At 47.1% G+C, this 25,799-nt stretch overlaps 1 protein-coding gene across 1 annotated transcript in view; it reads left to right on the top strand.

Annotated features, from left to right (window-relative positions):
* Positions 1-25,799, top strand: part of DYNC1H1 (dynein cytoplasmic 1 heavy chain 1) — a 1,397,843-nt gene that overhangs the window by 489,524 nt on the left and 882,520 nt on the right. Inside the window, exon 40 of the mRNA XM_085626346.1 lies at positions 17,115-17,236. Within this exon, the coding sequence (XP_085482472.1) occupies positions 17,115-17,236 (122 nt within the window). The remainder of the gene's footprint in view (positions 1-17,114; positions 17,237-25,799) is intronic.

The following is a 25,799-nucleotide window of genomic DNA, read 5'->3' as shown; positions in this document are numbered from 1 at the left end:
CACTCCTTCGGAAGGCTCAGGACCTCAGGACTGCTCCATCGACGACAGTGAGGAAGGTGTCTTCTCTACTGGGATCGATGGCCTTCTGTATCTTCCTCACGCACGGCTACACATGAGACCACTGCAGGAGTGCTTGGAGGATCAGTGGGATCAGAGGACAGGCTCTTGGGACGACAAGATACGACTGTCGCTGTATGCTCTTCAGTCTCTGAAGTGGTGGTGTTCGGCGGAAAACCTCCTCAAGGGGGTTCCCTTCCACAAGTACATTCCCACGACGAGTGTTGTGACGGATGCGTCTCTCCAGGGCTGGGGAGCGCATTCCGGGGACTTGCAGATTCAAGGAAAGTGGTCTGCTTTGGAATCGACGTACCACATCAATTTCCTGGAACTCAGATCTGTCTTCCTGGCACTGAAGGCCTTCCTTCCATCCTTCCAGACCAACTCGCTGCTGATACATACGGACAATACAACCACGATGTATTACCTCAACAAGCAGGGGGGGTCGAGATCGCGCACTCTGTCGCAGGAGGCGCAGGCGATCTGGCGCTGGCTGCTGGCCCGAGGACTGACGATTACGGCCACGCATCTGCCAGGGGTGCAGAATGCTCAGGCGGACGCCTTGAGCAGGCTGATTCAGGAAAACCACGAATGGGTCATAAACGACGAAGTACTAGGAGAAGTCTTCGCAAGGTGGGGGACTCCAGACGTAGATCTGTTCGCCACCGCCGAAAACAGCAAATGCAGAGACTTCGCATCCAGGTACTACCAGCGGGGGACGCTGGGGAATGCGCTATGGATCGATTGGTCGAACAGCTTTCTGTACGCTTTTCCACCCATTCCCCTGATTCCGGCAGTGATCATCAAGCTGTCCCAGTCCAGGGCGCGGATGATCCTGATCGCCCCGGAGTGGCCCAGGCAGTGGTGGTTCACGGACCTACTTCACCGGTCTCTCCTTCCTCACATGCGGTTGCCGTGCAGGCCGGACCTTCTCACGAAGTTCGGGGGGCGGATGGTGCACCCCAACCTCTCGTCTTTGAGTTTGGCGGCATGGCTCCTGAAATAGTGCAATATGGCCATCTGAATCTACCAGACGATTGTACGGACATACTGAAGGAGTCTAAACGACCTTCCACTAGGACATCCTATGCTTACAAGTGGAAGAGGTTCTGTATCTGGTGTAAGTCCAAGAACTTTGATCCGACGACATGTAAGGAAGATGTCATCCTTCCGTACCTTTTACATCTGGCGCAGTCTGGCCTTAATTTCCATTCCATTAAGGTTCATCTGGCTGCTTTGACTGCTTACAGGAAATGCCCTTCACAGACTTCCTTCTTTCAGATCCCTGTGGTCAAGGATTTTTTGGAAGGCTTGAAGAAAGTGTTTCCTCCCGTCAGACTCCCCTCGCCTTCCTGGGACTTGAATGTGGTGCTGTCCAGACTGATGAAGGAGCCTTTTGAACCCATTCACAAGGCTTCATTGCAGCACCTATCCTGGAAGGCGGCGTTCCTAGTGGCCATTACATCGGCCCGCAGGGTGAGTGAACTTCAGGCATTATGTTGTCAAGAACCTTATACTGTATTTCATGCTAAGGTTGTGATGCGTACTCACCCTAAATTTCTTCCTAAGGTTATCTCTGACTTTCATGTCAACCAGACCATAACTTTACCTACGTTCTTTCAGAATCCCTCTTCGCCAGCGGAAAGGTCTCTCCATTCCCTGGATGTTCGGAGGGTGTTGAAATTTTATCTGGATAAGACCAAGGATATTCGTAGGTCTGACCAATTGTTTGTAAATTATGGATCAGTCAGGACTGGTCTTGCGACCTCTAAGCAGTCCATTTCTCGGTGGATTGTGTCCTGCATACAATTGTGTTATTAAAAGGCTAATAAGACCTTAGGGGGTAAGCCTAAGGCTCATTCCACCAGGGGCAAAGCTGGCACTACGGCTTTGCTGCGTAATGTTCCTATTGCAGAAATCTGCAAGGCGGCCACTTGGAAGTCGGTCCATACCTTTGCTGCGCATTACTGTCTGGACTCGGATGCCAGGGCAGATGCTCAGGTTGGGCAGGCTTCGCTGCGAAATTTGTTCGCACAGTAGTGGTTTTTGTCTTGTTGTTCTCCACCGCTGTTGTTGTGTGGGGATGGGCTTGCCATTCTATTCACTAGATTGACTATACACAGAGATCCCCTCCTACAGAAGGAGTAGTTTCTTTTCTGTAACTCCAGTTCTGTAGTAGGGGTATCTCTGTTATAGTCATAAGCGCCCGCCCTCCTCCCCGGTGGAGAGATAATTATTCATATGAAGAATGCTACAGGTCTGGCGTGCTACGCCTTCAAAAAGAACTGAAAGTAAATGGGACCTGCTGGGCATTCTGGGATACTGGGGAAAGTTCTGGAAATCTGGAAAGTTTTCTTAAAGGCACAGTATCCTGTTCTGAGCCACATAATGGCAGCCTATGGGGCTTGTCTGTCCACTCCTTCCTCTCTATCATTCCAGAGGCTTTTGCTGGTAGAGGCAGGGTTTTTTCCTATGTGGAGAAAAGCTGGACAGGCAGTGCTGTTTGTGGATGTTGGTGGAATTCTAGTTGAAGTACTGGACAGTGTAGCCTGTGGGTATAGGCTGCATTATATGTCTTTAAATTAAATTCTCTCTTAAAGGTGTATGCAGGTCTGCATGATTTGTCACCTTTTTAGAGATTATTTTTTATTGCTCCGGGGTCCACGCACATGGGCGGGACTATTCACTAGATTATGACTATAACAGAGATACCCCTACTACAGAACTGGAGTTACAGAAAAGAAACTACTCCTTCTATCTAACTTTAACCTCCTGGTACACTTGGACGCTACACCTCAATTTATTGTAGTATATATAGAGCCAGTTTCTTACTCTGTAAATAACAAGGTGATTGATGGAAGGCTTGAATTAATCTCAGCCTCTGGCAATTGCTTGGACAGTATTGCAGCGCATCACATTTTGTGTATACTTAAATGTGTTTGCTAATGTAGCTGCAAATAAACCAGAGCTTACTCTATCACTTTCTCGAAGTCTAGCACTATGCAGAGGTTTTGTCCTTTTTACATAATTTTGGACACACCTAGTGTCATCAGGTGCTTGCCTATGGACCAATCATACAGATTCTTTGAGAACGCCACGGCTCTAGTCTATTTGACATTACTTTCACAATGAGCATCCCACTGGTGTTTTATGAAGACAACTGGCATATATGCTTTGTGCTCCGTTGTATTCCTGGTTTACGGCGGAGTGTAAGTTCAGCCATTTTCATGCTAATGGTTATTTCTGACCCAGTGAGAAGGAGTTAAACAACTCTGAGAGCAACGTACTTCAAAATAATTTATAGAAAACTACATTACACCTATCCTGTCCATGGGCTTTTTTGGGTTGCTGTGCGTGCGTAAATCACTGTTATAATTTCCTTTCTCTGTATTGATTCACTTAGGTCCAGCACTATATGATTTCGGAGTTTAGGTATTAGTCCAGCATCCACACATTCCCTGCCATCCATCAGATTCTGGGCCCTTGCTGTGTATTTGCTACTTGAACTCTTGGAAGAGTCCTCTTTTCCCATTGCTCTGTGAATGACCTGACCACCGAATCACTCAAATGGGAATATTTGACTAGAGATAACAAGGAAAGGTATGTGTACGTAAATACTGATTAGTTCAGTGAAAAACCATTAGGTTTTTTAGGAAAGGCCTCACCCACCAACCTAGTTGGTGGCATGCTTCATTATCGGCCCCCACCTGAGGCACCGAGTGAACCCCAGGTGTGCTGCGACGCCTGAACTACAGCGGAGCGTTTTTTTTTTTGTAAGGTGAGTGTGCAGTGCAAGTGAAGTGCATGTGTAACTTAAAAACAGCTGTCCCAATGGTCCCAGATATCAAGTAAATTAGTTTAATGATGGGCCATGGGCAGTATTAAAAGGAAGGCGAAGGATGGTTCAGGAGGTATCAATGGCCATCACCATCCTGTGGGGTCAACATGTTTCAGCCAGTGCTTAGATACTGGTGCTGGCTTTCATCAGGACCAAAGTGCAAGAAGTGAAAAAGACAGAGTCTAGCAGAGTGTTTAGAACCGTCTGTGTGGCACGCGCTAAGGTGCCCTAACTGGCAGAGGGGGTGTCACTCTTAAATCCAATCTCCATAAATTAATGGGACCGGCTCCATGAGTCTGGAGTGCGGTGGTCTGTCAAAATACCATTAGCATTTGACAGAACTCCTACCAGAGACCTCCGTGGCCACTCTCCAGCTGTTTTTAAGTTACACATGCACTTCACTTGCACTACACACTCACCTTACAAAAAAAACGTGCTCCGCTGTAGTTCAGGCGTTGCAGCACACCTGGGGTACACTCGGTGCCTCAGGTGGGGGCAGATGATGAAGCATGCCACCAACTAGGTGTGTGGGTGAGGCCTTTCCTAAAAAACCTAATGGTTTTTCACTGAACTAATCAGTATTTACGTACACATACTTCTTGTTGATTAATTATACTTGTACCTAGGGGAATTGAACTGTTTCTCTTTTTTCTTCCTCGCTCTCTTATTGATTCTTAGAATATTTGACTAGATCCATTAAGTCTTGGATGCAGACATTTATTGACTTAATTGTTGTTCTCACAGAAGTATTGTTTGCATATCAGCTGCTGCTCTCCATTCCTTTTTGTTAGCATTTCCAAGTCTTTGTTTTCTCTACTCTTACATGTTTGGAACGTTACAACAATAATTTGCAGCCTAGCACATATTTTCTAAATGAAATTAAACTAACCTTGCGAGTAGAGCATGGAGAACCTGGCTTGAACTCCGGCCCTGGTTTTCACGGTGACACGGCACAGCAGCAGCAGAGGAGCAGGAGCACTGCAGGAGTTCTGCAGCTACACGGTGGGGGCCCTGGTGATACGGAAGACTGAGGCATTTTGGAAAGGTCACACTGACATAAGTCTCTGAGAGAGCCCCGCAAACCTCCTACTGTGCGCAAAGGACCGCAGGGAAAGGTGAGCGCGGCCACCATTAGAGGCAGCCGCTGAGTGCGTGCCCAGTGAGTCCGTGGAAGCGTCCCAACTAGGTTTGGGTGCGGCCTACGGGTCACCAGTGTGCCCCGCTCACAGATTATCTTCGTCCATCTACACTTACCCAGTAATTACGTGATCTCCCTAGCTCACCATCCTATTTCACCCCAAGATCAATCAACATATCACACTGCACATTTATATTGCCCCAAGATATTAAAAAGGATTCCAGTCACCAGGTCAAGTTCAGCAGTTGACACCAATGGAGGCGCAGTCCCAGCAGGGCCATTAACTAATGATCCCAGCATAACACGCACAAATACTTCAATCCAGGCCAGCTTTCGGGGGCCCCTAAGACACAGAATAACCAAAAAATTGCCAACACTGGCTTGATAACTAAATACCTGCTTTCAAATCCCTTAAATGGAGTTTCAGCCAATGGCTGGGCAGACCACCTAAGAAACAGCTCAAGTGTCAAGGAAGACCTCTCCCCCTCCGCAACAAATTCCCAGGGCCTATGCCCAACAAAGACAAAACACCGCTCTTTTTCTTGCCCAAACATGGACATTGTCAACAGTCTCACCCAATTCCCCTTGGGGCCAGACTCTGTCCCTATTGCTAACACAAGCTCTGCTTCAATGGACTTTCTCTCATCTTTAATTGACAGTTCTAAATCAGCCTCGCGTGTGCCAAGAAGATCTATAATGATTGAGGCACAAATACACCAATCTCATTCACCCATTCGGCAGCATCCTACTTTGATTGCTGCCATAGGCTCTTCCGCTCCTCTGAAAAAACAAGATTTGGGAGAACTTTCAGCATCATTTTTACAGCAACTTGAAACTAAAATTGAGCAAACCCTGGAGTCCACCCCACAGCTGTATAGACTGTCTAGTGGAACAAATCACTATCACTGCACTTCTCAAAACATAGAAAACCCAATTTTTATGGCTGCCTCCAAATCGCCGAAACTCACGAACCCACAATATATAGCGGTCAAAGCTTTACTTTGGCAATCCTCCAAGATGGACTTGCAAATGGATCTCTTGCAGGCAATAGCTCTGTGTTTGGCAGATTTGAAAGGAAAAATGTGCCATATCACAAACTAGATCCTTACTTCGCAAACAACCTGCTCATGCTCATGTACGGCCATTGTGGACCAGTGGGCAAATCTTCCTGCGGTTTTGACCACCTTAGCAGACTCAGTCCGGGTCACAAGGGCCCCCTCCGGACCATCCCCACAACTGTCTCCAACTAAATCAAATACAGAACTTAACAACCTAGCTAACTTACCTGAAGACCTGCTTGCAAGCTCAAAACATCACATTTGCAATCACCCACTGTCTTAAGTTTAACATCTTCAATGGGGCCCATAACTGCTGCGCTCTGTCTTTCAACTAGCTGTCCAATAGTAGAAGAACTTGACGGCGCTCCAGAGATCAAAAAGAAGGAAGGTTCGCTCTCTAGGAAAGCAAAGAAAAAACTGAGGAAAGCCCAAAAAAGGATAAAAGCCAAAAATCAAGTGCGTCCCTACTTTCTCGTACATATACAACTAAGTCAGACATTGGCTCTGTTAAGCTCTATCCAATTTTTTCAGTAATAACATCAGGAAGGAAAGATAGAGAAATGAAATCAAATCATCTACAACTCAGCAAACAATCATCAATTAAGAGTTTAGCTGATGATTCTGTCCGAGGGGCAATTTCCTCCAATGCCCCCGCCACTTCTTTTCCTGATCATGAGAAAGGGGAAGCTCATACAACATCAATGCATTCTAAGTCTGTGGAAGGCCCAGATGTGAGGACTAACCTCGTACCTGGGCCAACACTGTTGTCCACAGCCTCAGGGTCACAGGCAGAGGCTGGTATGAAACCATTGTCCAGTGCTGCACATAGCACTAACATGCAGCATCTCCTCCTGGACCAAAGGTATATAGAATCCCCCCAACATAGCGACCAACACTTGCACTTGACAATCCAGTCATACCGGGAACTTGAACGAGCAGCAGCCGTTCAAAACCAGGAGTGGTGGTGGTCGTACTTACACCAAGATACCATACCAAAGACAATTGTGATGTTTTGAACAAAGGCAACATCCTGCGTTTATTTACTCACATACCATCATTGGAGCATATAGGCTCGGCAGATGTTGCCTGGGTTAAATTCCAAAGCTTGTCCGGCGACTCCCACGATGAATCTACAGTGGTCGGGCTATACCAACAGTCACACCAGACGGCAATGCTGTGCGAAGCCAATCAATTGGCAGATTGGGGCATTGAGATTAGGCACTTGCCTCAAGACAGATACCCTCATGTTTTAGTCAATAAATATTTAAATACATTGACCTACTCCATCTTAAAATGTGCTAGTGGCATCGGTCCAGGTAACAATCTTACCGGTACTCTCTCCCAACATGAACCCCTGAGGATCACCTGCTCCACTAATCAGAGAATAGTCTTTACTAGCAAACAGGACACTAACAGCCAATTTGGACATTGGGCCGAATGTGGCCGTCATTCGGCCCGACGGCACCTTTAAGTCCCTTAGAGGCAATACAGACCATACATTGAACGAGCAAAATAATTATCTCACGATCATTTCTTGGAATGTGGCTGGCCTTCAGAAATTGATCAAAAATGACTTGGCCCTAAATTACCTTCAAAGCAGTGATATCATATGTCTCCAGGAGACATGGGCAACGTCTACCACAGCTCTCTCCGGGTACTTTGAAATCCATGTCCCGGCTTCAAGATGCAACATTTTTGGGGGGCAAATAGGCGGCCTCTCTGTTTACATCAAGCATTCCTGAAGGTTGGAAGCAGTCACACATGCACCCCCCTCACCTGGAATCCAAGTATTACTTATCAATGGAATAAAAAATCACTATAAACCGTTTTGATTGCTATTATTCAACTGCTATGTCAACTCAGTTTTGCATCAGAGAAACCAAGCACTTGATGATCATTGGAGATCTTCTCATCAAATATCCTTATCATAATCCACTTATAGTCGGGGACTTTAATAATAGATCGCCTGACAAGACAGGAAAGTAAAATAAACAACCTAAAGAGGTCGCTATAGTACAAGCCTTATTTGACGCCTGTTCTATATCATCCGCTCATAATCTCAAGCAAGCAAAGGATCAGACATGGTCCCCGCTTCCAACATACAGGAATACCTCTACAATCGGTTATCTATTCATCAGTAGTACACTAGCTTTACATCTGAATGACTTTGATATTGACAATCGAGTAGAGAGTGACCACAGGCCCCTTAGAGCATCTTTTAGTCTTTCCACTGCTGTATCTTGTAAATTCATACCTGTAGGCAAATCTACGGGTGAAGAATGTGATAAAGTCCCCCGCAGGATAAAATGGACCACTAATCTCGGCACAAAATTGTTCGCATGGACAACTAAAAATGAACAATTAAAAACGTATTTTGACTCACAAGCCCTCTTAGACTACTGGCCCATCCTCCTGATGGACATGCATCGGGCGCTGGGGGGAACATTGGACGCTCGACAAAAACAGGGGCCAAACGATCTAAACCAGTACCCAAAAAAGGAAACGCCGGAAAGCAAATGGAAGTGTCAAAACCCCCCAAATGCAAGACAAAGAGGGGAAAAAGCGTTGCAGGGTGCTGCAATTGGATCGCTTTGAGCGGTCTATAAAAAACGCCCATGGGAGCAACGTACTAAACGAATAGAGGATGCCTGGCTTAAAACCTTTCTCTTCTTAAGGAAAAAATCCGTCTCCATTCTGGAAATATAATAACCAAGTCAGTAATAGTGGCCAGTCTAAGGAGAATGGGGTACCCGAGAATGTCTGGGTGAATCACATCAATCAGCTTTACAGCAGCGGGACAGGTGAGCCGTCAGCCCTCTATTGGCCCCAAGCACCAAAACATGAAAACATTCAGGGTCTAGGCATCTCTGAAGCCGAAGTGATTAAGATCATTAGTCGCATGTGGAATGATGGCGCGCCAGGGCCAAATGGAATACCCGCTACAGTTTTTAAATCAAATCGATCCTTTTTGGCAGAGCTCCTCACACTGCTCTTTAAACAAGCCTTTCTTACAGCTACAATTCCATCCACCTGGCAGGGCTCAATATTGCATCCACTTTACAAAAAGGGTAATCGCTCAAATCTGGCCAATTATAGGTTAATAGCATTATTGGACATCGAAGCTAAGGCCTGTGCCAGTGTCTTGCTGGCAGAACTCATACTGGGTTACAGAAAACAGCATCTTCCCCCGTACACAGGCTTTAGATCAGGCTGCTCCACGACAGGTAACATAATAGCGCTGTCCTACCTGTCCTGGAGAGCCACTTTGGCCAATCGTCTACCGCTGTTTTGTGGACTGTAGTGCAGCATTCAATAGTCAATCGAGGGATGTTATGGAACAAGTTAAATTCCTGGGGGATACCATCCACACTTCTTTCTGCACTGATGTCACTGCATCAGAAAACTTGGGTGAGGATTAAAACAAGCGTAACAGTATCTGCAAAAATAGCAACAAAAAATTGTCTAAAACAATGCTGCATATTAGCCCCACTACTTTTTAATCTTTATACTGCCGACTTTCCTATAGCATTGGCAGGTGCAACCTGGTTGCCCCAAAACTGGGTGGCGTACAACTTCAGATCATGCAATACGCTGACGACATTATCATTATGGATCATACAAAAACAGGTCTACAAAGAGCGCTCACTGCCCTTAATACATACAATATAACAAATAATCTTCTGATGAATGAGTCAAAAACTAAGGTCATGATTTTGGGGAAATATTTAAAAAAAATGAAAATTCTGTTTTGGCGAGCAGGTTGTCTACATACAGCGACCTGCACTAGCTATAATTATCTAGGAGTTTGGTTCAACGAAAGAGCAAATCAAGTAGCCCATCCCCAACATCTTCGGCCCAAGGGAGCAGGGGTTATACATAGTCTGAGGCGCTTGAATCGGCATTTGCACAGCCCCACAGCTGAGCCAATTTTAAGGGTCTCACGCGCCAAACTGCTCCCGGCAGTGTCTTATGGTCACCTGGCTTTCCCTGCCAAAATGGATTCATTTCTAGTGAATGATCAAATAATGGCCTATAAGAAAATGTTCGAGGCATATGAGCTGCAGATTACACACTTGTGCATAGATCGCCATCTGGTGTTGGGCCCGAATGTTTGCAGTTGTTTTTCCTCTTGGAAAGTCTTTGGAAGTCACGAGGTCGGTGACTCCTCCTTTGGATCGTATTGTGCATGGGCTTCGGCTCCATCCTCAGATTGTTTTTTTCTGCAATCGGGCTCGGATGTGATCTTCGCGCTCCGGTTCCGAACAGCTTCCAGATCGACGATCGACGCGCAATCCTCACCCCAACTCACGGTATTGTTTTCGATCGCGAGCTCCCCACTCAACGCGCCTCTCATCGGCAAAAACCTTCGATTCCGTTCGTCGACGACGGCCTTCGGGCCTACCCAAGCTCCGGTCCTGGCTAATGGAAAGGACTCCCTTCAAGAAGTGCCCTCGATGTGGGTCCAAATTCCCCCACACCGATCTCCACGAAGTATGCAATCTCTGCCTCTCCCCTGAACACGAGGCTCGAGATTGTCCGGCCTGTAAGCCCTTCCGGTCCAAGAAAACCATTCGAGACCGAAGGGCTAGAAGAACCATGGCACACTCGTCAACGGCGATTCCGGACGACATCTTCGGGGAAGGCGTTGACGCTCCAGAAGAACACCACACTGACAAGGGACTCGTCAGCGCTCCGAAGCAGACGAATCAGATGTGGAGGACATCACTCCGGCACAGAGGGTCGTGAGTACTAATCTACCCCCCCCCCCAACACCCTCGCTGGCACCGAAAGAGGCTTCGGTCACTCCTTCGGGCCTAAGCAAGACCAAAGACACTGCTTCCCACACCGCACCTTCGGGCCCTGTAAAGAAGCCGATGAAGCCTTCCAGCGGCTCGATCCAGCCCACCGTCGGTGCCGATAAACACTCTTCGATACCGAAAAAGAAAATGGCCTCCGCTTCGACACCGAGCCCCGCACCGAAACACTCTGTGTCAAGAACCAGCTCCAGCTCCTCGGTGCCGACACCATCTTCGGCACCGACAAAAGCACACAAGGCCACCGACACTTCGAAGCTGAAATCCACCTCGGCGCCGACCAAACAATCAGACTTTTCCAAGCATAGTTCCAAACAACGAACCAGCGCGGATAAAGCCAAAAAACTAACGGCCCGACGCCTTCGGTGTTGAAGGACCAACCAACATCACCAGAACTCTTTACACCGGATCCATTACAAAAAACACTAACCAAGGATCCTAAAACCAGACATTTGATGCTCTCCATCAAAAGAGACAGCTGGAAAAACCTGCTCTGCCTCCACCTCCAAAGAGGGACTCTGCTACCTCTCCTTTCAGAATACCTTTCCCACCTCCACCGCCCCCTCCACCTTCCCCTCCTCCACCGTCTCCGCCCCCACCTCATTCCCCAACACCCTCTCCGGATGATGATAATCAGGGGGATCCATATGATGACTTAGGAGACTTGTCCCAATATTTACCTACAGGGGACCCTACTCCCACAGGTCCAGACCCATGGGACGATTATAATATCCCTGACATCCCTAACGTCCCACAGGATGATCTCTACCCTTTCAGACCTTCCCCACCAGAAGACTCACTGGGGTTCAACCATCTATTACAAAGGGCAGCACACTATCACTGGGTAAATCTCCATACCGACCCCGTGGAGGAGGATTTCCTCCTAGATACGTTTGACACCACACATAGGACTACCTCAATATTGCCTATGCTCAAGGGAGTTATAAAACATGCGCCAGAGGTCTTTAAAGATCCAGTCAGAGCCAGGGTCATTAACCCGTGCATTAAAAAGAAATATAAATCCGCCCCTGCAGATCCCTCCTACATCAGAGGGCCAGCACCACTAGATTCTCTGGTAGTATCCACAGCACGTAAAAGGGCCAACTCCCAAGCGTCAGGCGAAGCACCACCACCTGACAGAGTGTAAACTCTTGGACGCATCAGGCAAGCGTACTGCATCCCAAGCTGCCAACATATGGCGTATCGCTAATACACAAGCGCTACTAGCCAGGGTTGACAGGGCCCATTATGACAAATTAGAAGCCATAATGCAACATCTCCCTGATCAATACAAACCTAGGGCCAACGAGCTAATTCAGGAGGGCAAAACCATTACTAATACCTCCATACGTTGTGCCCTAGATGCAGCAAACACAGCCTCCAGGGCCATTAATACTCGTGTCCTCCTCCGTCGCCATGCCTGGCTAAGGATCTCAGGTCTTAAACCGGAGGTACAGGCCTCCATCCTCAACCATCCCTTTGACCAGGAACATCTGTTTGGCCCAAAAGTGGATGAGGCCCTAGAAAAGATGAAAAAAGACACGGACACAGCAAAATCCATGGGAGCTTTACAATAGCACCCTCCCAGGCGCTCCTTTCGCTGCTCTTCCTTTCGGAGCACATCCAGAGGCTACTCCTCCGACACCGCTTCCACTTCATATAAGGCCCCTACCCAGTCCACCTTTACAAGGGGCTACCAAAGAGGCGGCTACAGGGGCAACAATAACAAAGGCAGAGGCAAAACAAACACCGCCCACTTTGCCACCGCACCTACCCAATGACTTCCCTCCACTCCCCCCAGACCATCCCACTCCGGTCGGGGGCAGACTCCAAAATTTCCTCCCTGTCTGGGCCACCATCACCTCAGAAAAATGGGTAACACAAATAATTCGGTCAGGCTACTGCCTAGAACTAATATCTACCCCCCCCAAACATTCCACCCAGACAACGCCCAATGTCACAAGAACATCTAACACTTCTAAAGCAGGAGGTAATCTCCCTCCTACAGAAAAGGGCGATAGAACACGTTCCTACCAACCAACGAAATATGGGGGTCTACTCCCTATATTTTCTCATACCAAAAAGGGACGAGACTCTGCGGCCCATCCTAGACCTCAGGCCCCTAAACAAATACATACTCAGACCATTTTCACATGGTAACGCTTCAGCAGGTACTTCCACTGCTTTCCCAAAACGACTTCCTGACCACTTTAGACCTAAAAGACACTTATTTCCACATTCCAGTGCACAAAGCTCACAGGAAGTTCCTCAGATTCGTAGTGGACGGCCAACACTACCAATTCAAAGTACTCACGTTCTGAGTCACAACAGCACCACGTGTATTCACCAAGTGCCTAGCAGTAGTAACAGCACACCTCAGGAGAAAACACATCCATGTCTTCCCATACCTAGACGACTGGCTAATAAAAGCCAGTTCATACAGCCAGTGTGTACAACACACGCATGCCACTATCCAGCTACTTCACCAACTGGGCTTCACAGTAAACCACGCAAAGTCCCATCTACAACCATCCCACATAAAACAATACCTCAGTGCCACCATAGACACCTAAAAAGCGCTAGCCTACCCAAATCCTGCCAGGATTACAAGCATTCAGGCTCTACGCGCAAAATTCATAGCACAACACTCCCTTCCAGCTCTAGTGTTTATGCAACTAATAGGGATGATGGCCTCTTGCATCTTCATAGTACCTCACGCAAGACTCCAGATGCGTCCTCTCCAAGAGTGCTTAGCGTGCAAATGGAACCAGGCCCAAGGTCAATTAACAGATCTGGTGTTGGTAGACGGTCGCACCCATCGCTCTCTGCAGTGGTGAACCACCACAAACCTTTCCAAAGGTCGACCGTTCCTGGACCCGGTTCCCCAGATAGTACTAACGACAGACGCATCGCTCTCCGGCTGGGGAGCTCATCTATTACATCTCACCGTGAAGGGCACATGGACAGCTCAACAACAGTTACTCCACATCAACCATCTGGAGTTACTAGCGATCTTCTTAGCCCTAAAATCTTTTCAAACACAGATTTCAGGCAAGGCAGTCCTAATCCGCACAGACAACATGACAGCCATGTACTATATTAAAAAACAAGGCGGCACACATTCTCCACAGCTCTATCAGCTAGCACAGAGCATATGGAGATGGGCCATACCCCAGAAAATCTTTCTCCTAGCTCAGCATGTCCCAGGAGTCCAAAACAATATGGCAGATCTGCTCAGCAGACAAACACAACAAATCCATGAGTGGGAACTCCACCCACAAGTTCTACACCCGTACTTTCAGATGTGGGGGCATCCACAGATAGACCTCTTCGCCACCCACGACAACACCAAATGCCCAAGCTTCGCCGCCAGATATCCATACCCATTGTCCAAAGGAAATGCGATATGGATGAACTGGTCAGGCAGATTTGCGTACGCTTTTCGGCCTCTCCCACTCATTCCACTAGTGGTGCGCAAACTACAGCAACACTCCCTCACACTAATCCTAGTAGCTCCAACTTGGGCCAGACAACCGTGGTACACCACACTGCTGGAACTATCTGTAGTACCGCACCAAAAATTACGCCTCTCTCCACACCTCTTAACCCAGAACCATGGAGAGATCAGACACCCGGACCCAGCTCAGCTCAACCTTGCGATCTGGCTCCTGAAATCCTAGAATTCGGTTATCTAAATCTTCCCCCTGACTGTATGAACGTCATCAAGGAAGCTAGGCGACCCACCACTAGAGCGTGCTACGCCGCCAAGTGGAAACGTTTTGTTGTCTATTGTCACAATAACACCATCAATCCCCTAGACGTCTCCATTCAGCACATCATAGGCTACTTACTCCACCTACAAAGGTGTAATCTAGCCTATACGTCCATTCGCCTGCACCTCGCAGCTATAGCAGCTTACCTACAAAATAGGCAACATCTATCGCTCGCTAGAGTACCTGCCATTAAAGCCTTCACGGAAGGCCTTAAAAGAATAATTCCCCCCAGAGTGCCACCCTCACCTGTGTGGAACCTAAATATCGTTCTCACCAGAACAATGGGGCCTCCCTTCGAGCCACTGCACAAATGTGAACTCCAATTTTTAACATGGAAAACCGCTTTTCTCGTAGCCATCACTTCCCTCAGAAGGGTCAGTGAGATACAAGCATTTACCATTCAAGAACCTTTTCTACAAATGCACCATAACAAAGTTGTTCTCCGTACCAACCCAAAATTCCTCCCTAAAGTCATTTCTCCCTTTCACCTAAACCAATCTGTAGAACTACCAGTATTCTTCTCGCAACCACAAACTGTTGCACAAAGAGCTCTCCACACACTAGATGTCAAACGAGCCTTACTCTACTACATCGAGAGAACGCAACCTTTCCGTAAGACCAAACAACTGTTTGTCTCTTTCTCTCCACCACACAAGGGCAACCCCATCTCGAAGTCGGGGATAGCTAGGTGGATTGTCAAATGCATTCAGATTTGCTACCACAAAGCAAAACTAACGCTATCCGTTCCCCCCCTAAAGCCCATTCTACACGTAAAATAGGGGCTTCAATGGCTTTTCTAGGAAACATCCCATTAGATGATATCTGCAAAGCAGCTACACGGTCAACACTACACAGTTTCACTAAACACTATTGTGTAGATGTGCAAACTAAGCAACAGGCTAGTGTGGGCCAGGCTGTACTCAAAACATTATTTAAAACCACTGCAACAGATATGGGTGGTTGCCGCTAAGGGTGGGTACTGCTATATAATCTATGCACAAGTGTGTAATCTGCAGCTCATATGCCTCGAACGGAATATGCTACTTACCAGTATGCATCTGTTCTTGGCATGTAGAGCTGCAGATCTACACACGCCCACCCGCCTCCCCGGCTACCTTTATTTGTTCCAGTTTATCTTAGATACAACACACATGGGCATCTTCACTGTTTATTACTACGCTTCATCATTTCCCTGCTGGCGAAAAACAATCTGAGGATGGAGCCGAAGCCCATGCGCAAAACGATCCAAAGGAGGAGTCGCCGACCTCGTGACTTCCAAAGACATTCCAAGAGGAAAAACCACTGCAAACGTCCGGGCCCAACACCAGATGGCGATCTATGCACAAGTGTGTAGATCTGCAGCTCTACATGCCAGGAACAGATGCATACTGGTAAGTAGCATATTCCTTTCGGCTCCCCAGCATGCAAGGAGGGCCAGGCTGAGACTCGAGCTGGGCCTGGCAAGTGCAGATCTTTACTGTCTAGGAGACTTAATTAAATTCTTCATCTAGACTCTGTGTGCACCAGCTCAATTCGGTGTTCGGACAAACTCTCTCCTTGGTACAGACAGCTGCACTTGGCCATTTCCACATTGAAGATTGAAATCATAAACCTCTCTAACCCAATTATTCCCCTGTCAACCTGGAAAAAAACAATAAAAAGCCAAATTGCTCTAGTGTCATTCGAGCGAGACATCGCTCGGCTTCCCAAAAAGCCACTCCTTACAGCTCTGGATGCCTCGTATATCAAGGGGAAACCTCGACCATGTTTTAATTACTCTCTCCAATCACAGACTTGCAATAAAATTATTTATATGAGGCTGTTAGCCCTTCCAGTTCAGGATTTTAACCCGCTGTGGGCTAGGAGGAACGGTCAGCTAACATGTAGGCTCTGCAATTATCCACATGAGTCTTGGTTACATCTGCTATGTTGTTGCCCTCATCTTGCTAACGATCGTCGACGTCTACTGGTCCCAGTCTATCAGGAAAAGTTACTGAGACATTGCTGGGAAGCATTTGATTTGTGCTTCAGTAATAATTCAGCCTAAGTTCTATCAAGGGCTGGGAAGTTTGTTAACCTTATTTTAACTGCACTGCACAATGCCCAGCACTAAGAAACAGACAAGTTCTATTCTTATTGTAGAAATGAACTTTGATGAAAGTTAACTATCAGTAACAAGCATTGGGACACTTTTGTTATTGCCTTCCACACTATACACTTTCCTTTTGGACTAAACGGCTAATTGTGATATATTGCCATCAACCTGAAATGCTGCTTTTGGAATTGACATTTATTTCGTATTGCTAGATTTGATAATGTGTATACTATTTTTAATTCTTCAATTTTATGAAGCATCACTATGATGTTTGTATGTTACGGTTTTAATTAACTGTATAATAAAAGACACTAAATTGTTTTTAATTTTTATTTTAAAAGATGGTGGAACACGGAGGTTTCTATCGTACATCAGACCAAACATGGGTAAAACTTGAAAGAATTCAGTTTGTTGGAGCTTGCAACCCTCCTACAGACCCTGGAAGGAAACCGCTGTCCCATAGGTAATGTCTGCCAGCTAGTGCCTCTTTAATGCCATTTACTTAATGACCAAACGCTAACATTTTCAACTGTAATTTTTTTGTGTTTTCCTACCGGTGTATAATGCAACCATAACATTACTCTTGTACACAAATAACAAACCCCATTGCAAATAGTTTTAAAATTCAAAACCTACCAAGATTCACAACTGAAATTGCCATAATTATAACAATGTTAGAAAATGCAAAGAATTATAAAACAAAAAATGCTTTCAATAGTCTGATAACCTCTTGCTTAGCCCAGATAGATTTCCTCTTGTTTTAAAATTTGAATACCCTTTGTTTTAGCTCTACTTAAATCGCCTGCTCACCTTCACCTGCGTAACACATTGCTTCTTCACTTTCATCATTATATCTTTACCAGCGAGAGGGGGAAAGAGCATCAGATTTGAAAAATGAGTTTTAGTGACAGGCCTGTAAGCACTGTGCGCGAGTACCTCTGGCTCTCAACTCTTATTTTAAGACAAATGCAGCGCAGTTCCAGCAGTTGTGCTATAACAAAACTGACACACATGGGTTGGGCAAATGTGATTAGTTTGACATTTTATCACTCTTGAAGTACTGAGAAATATGATCCCTTTTTCCTATGTAGCACCATTTGAGTAAGGTTGCTGATGATGATGAAATTTCTGAATTGATGTTAGTACATTTCCCTACAAATGTACATATACAATGCTTTTCGAAAATATCACTTATGCTTCGGGGTGCACACCTTAGCATTTGTTTGAGTCCACAGAAAGTTTGGAGTAAATTGCTTCAGGGTACCTTTTATAAATGCTTCTCTGGAGGGTCTCAAGCACAGTGCCGCCACCAGTGTGCAGCTAAAGCTAAGAATTGTTTTCTCATGCAGCTGATTTTAAATGTGGCTTTTTGCAGTGCATTTACCTCACTTCATTTGGTCAGTGATATTTTAGCCAGTACTATGGCTCTGCACCCTTATATATACACACAGCAGAGTTGTCCTGCTCTCGCACCCTAGGTTCATTCCAGGGGTGGTCTGTTTTTCATGCCAGTTAGCTGTATCATCGTTGTTCGTTTTCTCAAAAACAAAAAGAACAGCAGAAAGAGTGTCACTTAAACTCAACATGAGAACAGCGCTCAAGTCTTAAATGAATGTAACATAAGATTTTAGGACGTGCTCACCACTTTTTGTCTTGATTGCAGGGTAAATCATTGCCAATTGTATCATTAAAGCTGCTGCTGTCTGCTAGGTACTGCAGTGCTTACAACAATGCAATTTGCTAGCAAAGAAAACTTAGAACGTTCCACAAGAAAGAAAGCGGCATCCACTGGCTTGACTGGTAATGTGTTTATAGTGGACATAGCCAAGGGTACAGGATGTTTCTCTGACCATACATAAATGAAGTACTGCTATTTAGATATTGAGGTATTCCCAGAAAGAGTTCGACATTGGGTCAAAATATCTTAAATAGCTTTGCTTCCACTAGAATTCATGCCCACACCCTCAGCTAGCGAAACAGTTTTGATGGTTATGCACGTCATTTGACTCTAAATAGATGCATCCGGCAAAACACAGAAGACTGTCCAGTAGAATGGTCTTGGTAAGATATTGCATTGTGACATACTTGAAGAAAACCTCACACTTAACATGATGACAGATAAAAAAAAATTCTAGCATTCGCAATAAGAATTTTCAATTCTATTAAGGACGCATAGGCGATGTTATGCTTCTCTTTCTATGCTTTATTTTTCAGCATTTAATCAAAAGTAAAACTTAAAACACTACATTTTTCATGAGTACCCACAGTATCAGGTACCAATCATAGAGACCACAGCCCTATAAAACTCCAGAAATGCCATCTTGTGTCATCTTTCTGTGCCCAGATGTGGAAAATAGCTGTCCATCACTCTGGCATTGTAGGAAGCTGGTTCTTTATATGATATATCAAAATTAGATATATTGTGTAAAGAGTACAGGGGTTTCCCTTATGAATGGACAGAGGGATGACCAGTGCTTGTTATGGGTACTGGGGTCGAGTAGCCTAAAGCTTAACACTGAGGAGGGCAAGACATCTAAAAATACCCACATTGGTTAATAAATGACACACAACGCAAAAAGGAGATCCACACCAGTTTATAAAAATAGGTATCTTTATACAGCTTTCGGCATCAGAAGAAAATCGTTCAGGTAAGTGCGTTTTTAAATAGGAATATTTTTCAGTTTAAAAATTTGACACAGTATAATTTCTGAATTCTGCAATGTTAACCAATGAAAGGAAAATGATATGCAGTGTATCGGTTCTTGCCAGCAACTTAAGAGGCCCTTCTCCACGAGTTAAGGTGAGTGGTGGGCAAGGTCTAAGGCAGCAACAGCAGACCACCACCAGCGGCACTAGGGTGGCCGCGTGCAGAGGTGCCACACATCATTGGGTGCCCAGTGCTATCCAATGGAGAACGGTCACCGTAGAAAGAGGCTGCAGGAGGTGACTGGCGGACCAGTTCGATGAAACAGAGTGGCTTCGGGTCTTGCAGTTTTGGGGGACGTGGGAACACCTTTGGTCTTATTCTTGATGGGACATCCGGGTGCAGAAGGTCTTAGGGTTGTCAGGTTTCACCATCCGGTAACACTCGTTGTTGAGGGAACCTGCTAACAGATGCTGCAGGCGATGTGGGGGGTGGGGGGGGGGGGGAGTTAAGAGGATTCACTCCACAGTGGACTCTACCTTGAGAGCTTGGGGAACATGCTGACACTGTTGGCCCACTTTGACATGGGTTGGGGGCTCGGGTACAGTGGTGCTTGGTGGCGTCTGGTTTTGGTGTCCCGGAGTCCTCTTGGTATTCCTTTTACTGTCTGCAGGATGCAGGGGACAGTTCTGTTGTTCCCTGTGAGGTCTTGGTTCCTAAGGGAAGACTGGCAGGTCTCCTGTACTTTGAGGACTCAGCAGCTGCAGATCAAATTGGCTTTAAGTGCAATAGGCGAAGTCAGCAGGCAGACCGGCAGGGTTGGCACCAAGCCAGTTGCTGGGTCTGCTGTTGCTGACCGACTCTTCTAGTCTGTCTTGTTTCTTCAGGTGGTCAGGATCTGCTTTTCTGGTGCCAGAGGCTCCGCTAAATACTGAACTTACGGGCGTTAGGGGAGTGTAGGGTTGTAGCCAATGGGCTACTAACCCTTGGGGTACTCCTTCCTGTTGGAAGTGGGCATAACCCTGAATTCCTAAGTATGGCATCTCAAAGATGACTACTTCTGAAAAATCGTGTTCACCTCAGTTTAGCCCACCTTAGGGTTGGCACGCCTACCTGACTAGCTAATTTGCCTGCCTGTTCAGATGCCAAAGGGGCCATAGACAAGGGAGTCTGCTTCCTCTTCTGTGAGGGGGAGCCAAATTGACATTTCAAAGGCGGTAGCTCTTTGAAGCTTGCCGGCCAAGGAAGGCTAATTAGCTAGTCATCCTGTGGGAGGGGGTTTTACACCCCTTTCGTGGCCAGGCTTTTGTTCTAACCCTCCTTAGAGTAGAGTCTCTCACCTTAGGAGGTCAGAACAGTGTCTTGGGTGGGAGGTTGGCAGAAACCAATCGGGGAGCACACCAGAGGCCAGTAGGGGGCAGCTCTAAGGTTCCCTCTGGTTGCATGTACTGGTAAATCCATCATTGGAATCATTGTGGGTTTACTGATAGGAGATGTTTGATACCAAACATCCCCATCTTCAGTGAAGCCATCTTGTAGCTGGGGAACTCGTTTTCACCAGTGTCCAGCACATGTTTTGAAATGGTTTCCCTAGTCACTTGAACTGGCAGTGATAGGACTGACCAGCACAGGGGCATATCTGCTCATGCAGGCATGTCCTCACATGTAATATTCAGCACCCTTCATTTGGGCTGTCAGACCTGCTGTAGGAGTGACTTACAAATATTACATGCAGTGTTAGGAGACATGGCACACAGGGATGTTTGACATGTCGTGCTTTCACTTTTGTCTGCACTAAGACATGCTGCCTGCGATAGCAGCCTTGCATGCTCTTGGTGAGGGGGTCCCTTAAGGTGGCACAATTTGTGCTTCTGCCCTTAGAGACCCTCTTTAGTACCTGAGACCCCAGGTACCAGGGGTACCATTTACTAGGGACTCACAGAGGGTGCTAAAGGTTTTGCAAATTGAGGGAAACAGTTGTACAGTTTTGGGAAACAATTGTACAGTTTTGGAAAAGAGCTCTTGCATTGGGGACCTGGTTAGCAGGAACCTAGTGCACTTCCAGTTAAAAATCACATCAGCGAACAGGCAAAAAGTGGGGGTTACCTTGTCAAAAAGGGCTAGTTTCCTACAGGCACCCTAAAACGAAGGACCCTTACCAACTAAGAAAAAAAACCAAGGCTGAACAGGAGACCGTCTCGAAGACACTTGCTCCAGGGCGTTGACGACCTCCATCGAAGACAAAACACCCGTCGATGTCAAGAAACCAGAGAGAGAACCTCCAACACTGCTAAACTTCAACCCCAGAAGTGGTCACTTCACATTGTTTCCTGAGAGGAAAAGTAACACCGAAGCCGTGAACACTGGCCAGCACTCTAACAGTATCATAACCAGATATGTATAACCAGGTAGGGATAATTTAAGATAATCATCAAATGCAAGTATTGTAGTACATCCATACATAGCCTAGGGTGCGATGAACGTCGCCTCTGTTATCAGGAATGCTAGATTCGCTTTTTATTCTCTATTTGGACCAGAGGCTCTGATTATATTTGTTCAAAGCTGAGCCACCACCACAGAGGCAACATCCACAATAGGCTTATAATAAAATGATCTGTAAGTAGACTTGGACGGCCAATCCGCAACTTTCATACTATCGTCCAACCTGGACCCTAAGGAGAAAGACTTGGAGGCTATAGCCTCCCTGGCCGAATGTGTTTCAAAAATAGAAGCATCAATACCAGCTTCAGTCAGCCAGCGCATCCACCTTGTAAGGTGGCAGCTGCTTCAGGTCTGAAGGGTTTTTGTAAAGCAACCAACAATTGATCTCCATATCAGAACAACATGTTCGAGGCATATGAGCTGCAGATTACACACTTGTGCATAGATCGCCATCTGGTGTTGGGCCCGGATGTTTGCAGTTTGTTTTTCCTCTTGGAAAGTCTTTGGAAGTCACGAGGTCGGTGACTCCTCCTTTGGATTGTATTGCGCATGGGCTTCGGCTCCATCCCCAGATATTTTTTTTCCGCCATCGGGCTCGGATGTGATCTTCGCGCTCCTGTTCCGAACAGCTTCCAGGTCGACGCGCAATCCTCACCTTAATCCGCGGTATTGTTTCGATCGCGTTCTCCCCCACTCGACGCGCCTTCTCATCGGCACGGACCTTCAGTTCCAGTCGTCGACGGGGGCCTTCGGGCCTCTCCAAGCTCCGGTCCTGGTTAATGGAAAGGACTCCATTTAAAAAGTGCCCTCGATGTGGGTCCAAATTCCCCCACACCGATCTCCACGAGGTATGCAATCTCTGCCTCTCCCCTGAACACGAGGCTCGAGACTGTCCGGCGTGTAAGTCCTTCCGGTCCAAAATGACTATTCCGGACCGAAGAGCCAGAAGAACTATGGCGCACTCCTCGACGACGATTCCGGACGACATCTTCGGAGAAGGCATCGACGCTCCAGAACAGTACACCGAAGATGGCCTAGTCAGCGCTTCCGAGGCTGACTACTCAGATGTGGAGGACATCACCCCGGCGCAGAGGGTCGTGAGTACTGATCGCCCCCCCCCACCCCTGCCGGCACCGAAAAAAAGGCTCCGGTCACGCCTTCGCATCCGGGCCTAGGCAAGACCAAGGACACTGCTTCCAACACCCCACCTTCGGGCCCGGTGAAGAAGCCAAGCAAGCCTTCCGGCGGCTCGGGCTTGAGCCAGCCTACTCCCAGTTCCGATAAACACGTTTCGGCGCTGAAAAAGAAGCAGACCCCCATATCGACACCGAGCTCCGCACCGAAGCACTCTGGGTCAAAACCCAGCTCTTCGGCACCGACGCCACCTTCGATGCCGACCAAAGCACACAAGGCCACCGACACTTCGAGGCCGAAATCCATCTCGGTGCCGACCAAGCATCCGGTTCCCAAACCAGGTTCCAAACAACGAACCGGCACGGAAAAGCCTAAAAAGCCAACGGCACCGATTCCTTCGGCGCCGACAGACAGACCAGCCTCACCAGACTTATTTACACCGGATCCCTTGCAAAAAAACACTCACCAAGGATCCAAAAACTGGACATTTGACCCTTTCTTCCAAAAAGAGACATTTGGAGAAGCCTGCTCCACCTCCACCGAGGAAGGACTCTGCTACCTCCCCGTTCAGAATACCTTCCCCCACCTCCTCCACCTTCTCCACCTCCACCCCCTCCGCCTTCTCCACCCCAACCTCATCGTTCTCCCACCCCTTCTCCACAAGATGATGATCACGGGGACCCATATGATGACATAGAGGATGTTGCACAGGACCTACCCACAGGAGACCCCACTCCTACAGGATCCCCAGACCCATGGGACGACTACAATATACCTGATATCCCCAACGTCCCACAAGATGACCTTTACCCCTCCAGGCCATCTCCACCAGAAGACTCATTGGGGTTCCACCACCTACTGCAAAGGGCGGCACACTATCACGGGGTAGACTTGCATACCGACCCCGTGGAGGAAGATTTCCTCCTTGACACTTTCGACACCACACATAGGTCTACCTCCATATTACCTATGCTTAAAGGAGTGGTAAAGCATGCGCCAGAGATTTTTAAGGACCCAGTTAGAGCCAGGGTCATTAACCCGCACATAGAGAAAAAATACAAAGCTGCCCCCAACGATCCCCCCTACATCAGAGGGCCAGCGCCACTAGACTCTCTAGTGGCAGATTCCCAAGCGTCAGGCGAAGCACCACCACCTGACAGAGTTGAAGCTACTGGATGCTTCAGGGAAACGCACTGCGTCACAAGCAGCCAATATGTGGCGTATCGCCAATACTCAAGCGCTATTGGCCAGATATGACAGGGCACATTATGACGAGTTAGAGAGCATAATGCACCACCTCCCTGAGAAATATAAAGCTAGGGCCAACAAACTAATTCAAGAGGGTAAAACCATTACAAACAGCTCTATACGCTGTGCCTTGGATGCAGCAGACACAGCTTCCAGGGCCATCAATACAAGCGTCCTCCTGCGTCGCCATGCTTGGCTGAGAATATCAGGGTTTAAACCGGAGGTACAAGCCTCCATCCTTAACCATCCCTTTGACCAGGAACATCTATTTGGCCCAAAGGTAGATGAGGCCCTAGAAAAAATGAAGGAGGATACAGATGCGGCGAAGTCCATGGGAGCCTTACAGTCACACCCTCCTAGACGCTCTTTTCGCCGCTCTTCCTTTCGCAGTACATCTAGAGGCTACTCCTCAGATACCGCGTCCACTTCGTACAAATCCCCCACTTAGTCCACCTTCACGAGGGGTTATCAAAGAGGCGGCTATAGGGGTAACAATAATAAAGGCAGAGGCAAAACAAACCACGCCCGCTCTGCCACAACGCCTACCCAATGACTTCCCCCCCACTCCCCCCAGACCATTCCACTCCGGTCGGAGGCAGACTCCCAACATTTCCTTCCCGTCTGGGCTACCATCACCTCAGACAAATGGGTGACACAAATAATTCAATCAGGCTACTGCCTAGAACTCATATCTACCCCCCCAAACATTCCACCCAGGCAGTGCCCAATGTCACAAGAACATTTATTCTCCAGTATTAGGGTGTCTTTCATAGATTCACATGCTTGAATATTCCCCGTCGTCGGAGTGGGAGTCCCACGGTAAATAAAATAGCAATATATATATATATATATAGAAAAATATATACATAAGTAATCATATAATTAGTGCATATAGGTGTAAAACACACAGTGTACCCATAAGAGAAAAACTCCATAGGAATACAATGGAGAGAGACAAAAGACCTTTGTAGTCTATCTCTGTCATTATGTAAGTCCGAACTCCAGCCAATCAGGCGTCAGCCCCTCTCTAGAACCTTCTCCTCAGAGCTTCTCACCTCAGATTTTCTACCGCACGTCGTGTGACAGGGAGTCTCCCTGAGCTCTGCTCAGTTTTTGTCAGTAAGGATGTCTTCTAGTAAGAAATCTTTGTTCAGACCATGTGCTTCATGTGGAAAGCTGCGTTTGTTCTCTGAGGACCCACACAGTAAGTGCATTTACTGTTTATATCCTGACCATGAGGTGGCAAAATGTAAATTTTGTAGAACTTTTTCTACAAAAACTCTAAAGGACAGAGAGGGCCGCCTGCTAATATGGCTACAGAGACTGAAGGACAAGGATAACCCACTCTCTGATGTGGAAAGTCTCTTTTCTGGTCGTTCCCAACCAGCCTCTAAGCGCAGTAGTGTGCAGGAGTTACCATCTCCTTTCCTGAAGAAGAGGAAGCTGGCTTTGCCTCTGACAACTGCCACCTCTGTGGTCTCACCTACTGCTTTGTCGCCTAAGGGACACTGTTCTCAGGCTGCTGAGGCGTCTACTTCATCTGGGAAAAAATTGTCAG

This window comes from Triturus cristatus, chromosome 9, assembly GCF_964204655.1.
Source record: "Triturus cristatus chromosome 9, aTriCri1.1, whole genome shotgun sequence".
Classification (NCBI taxonomy): Eukaryota; Metazoa; Chordata; class Amphibia; order Caudata; family Salamandridae; genus Triturus; species Triturus cristatus.
The sequence above is the reverse complement of the archived record's forward strand: the minus strand, read 5'-3'. Positions and strand labels throughout refer to the sequence as shown.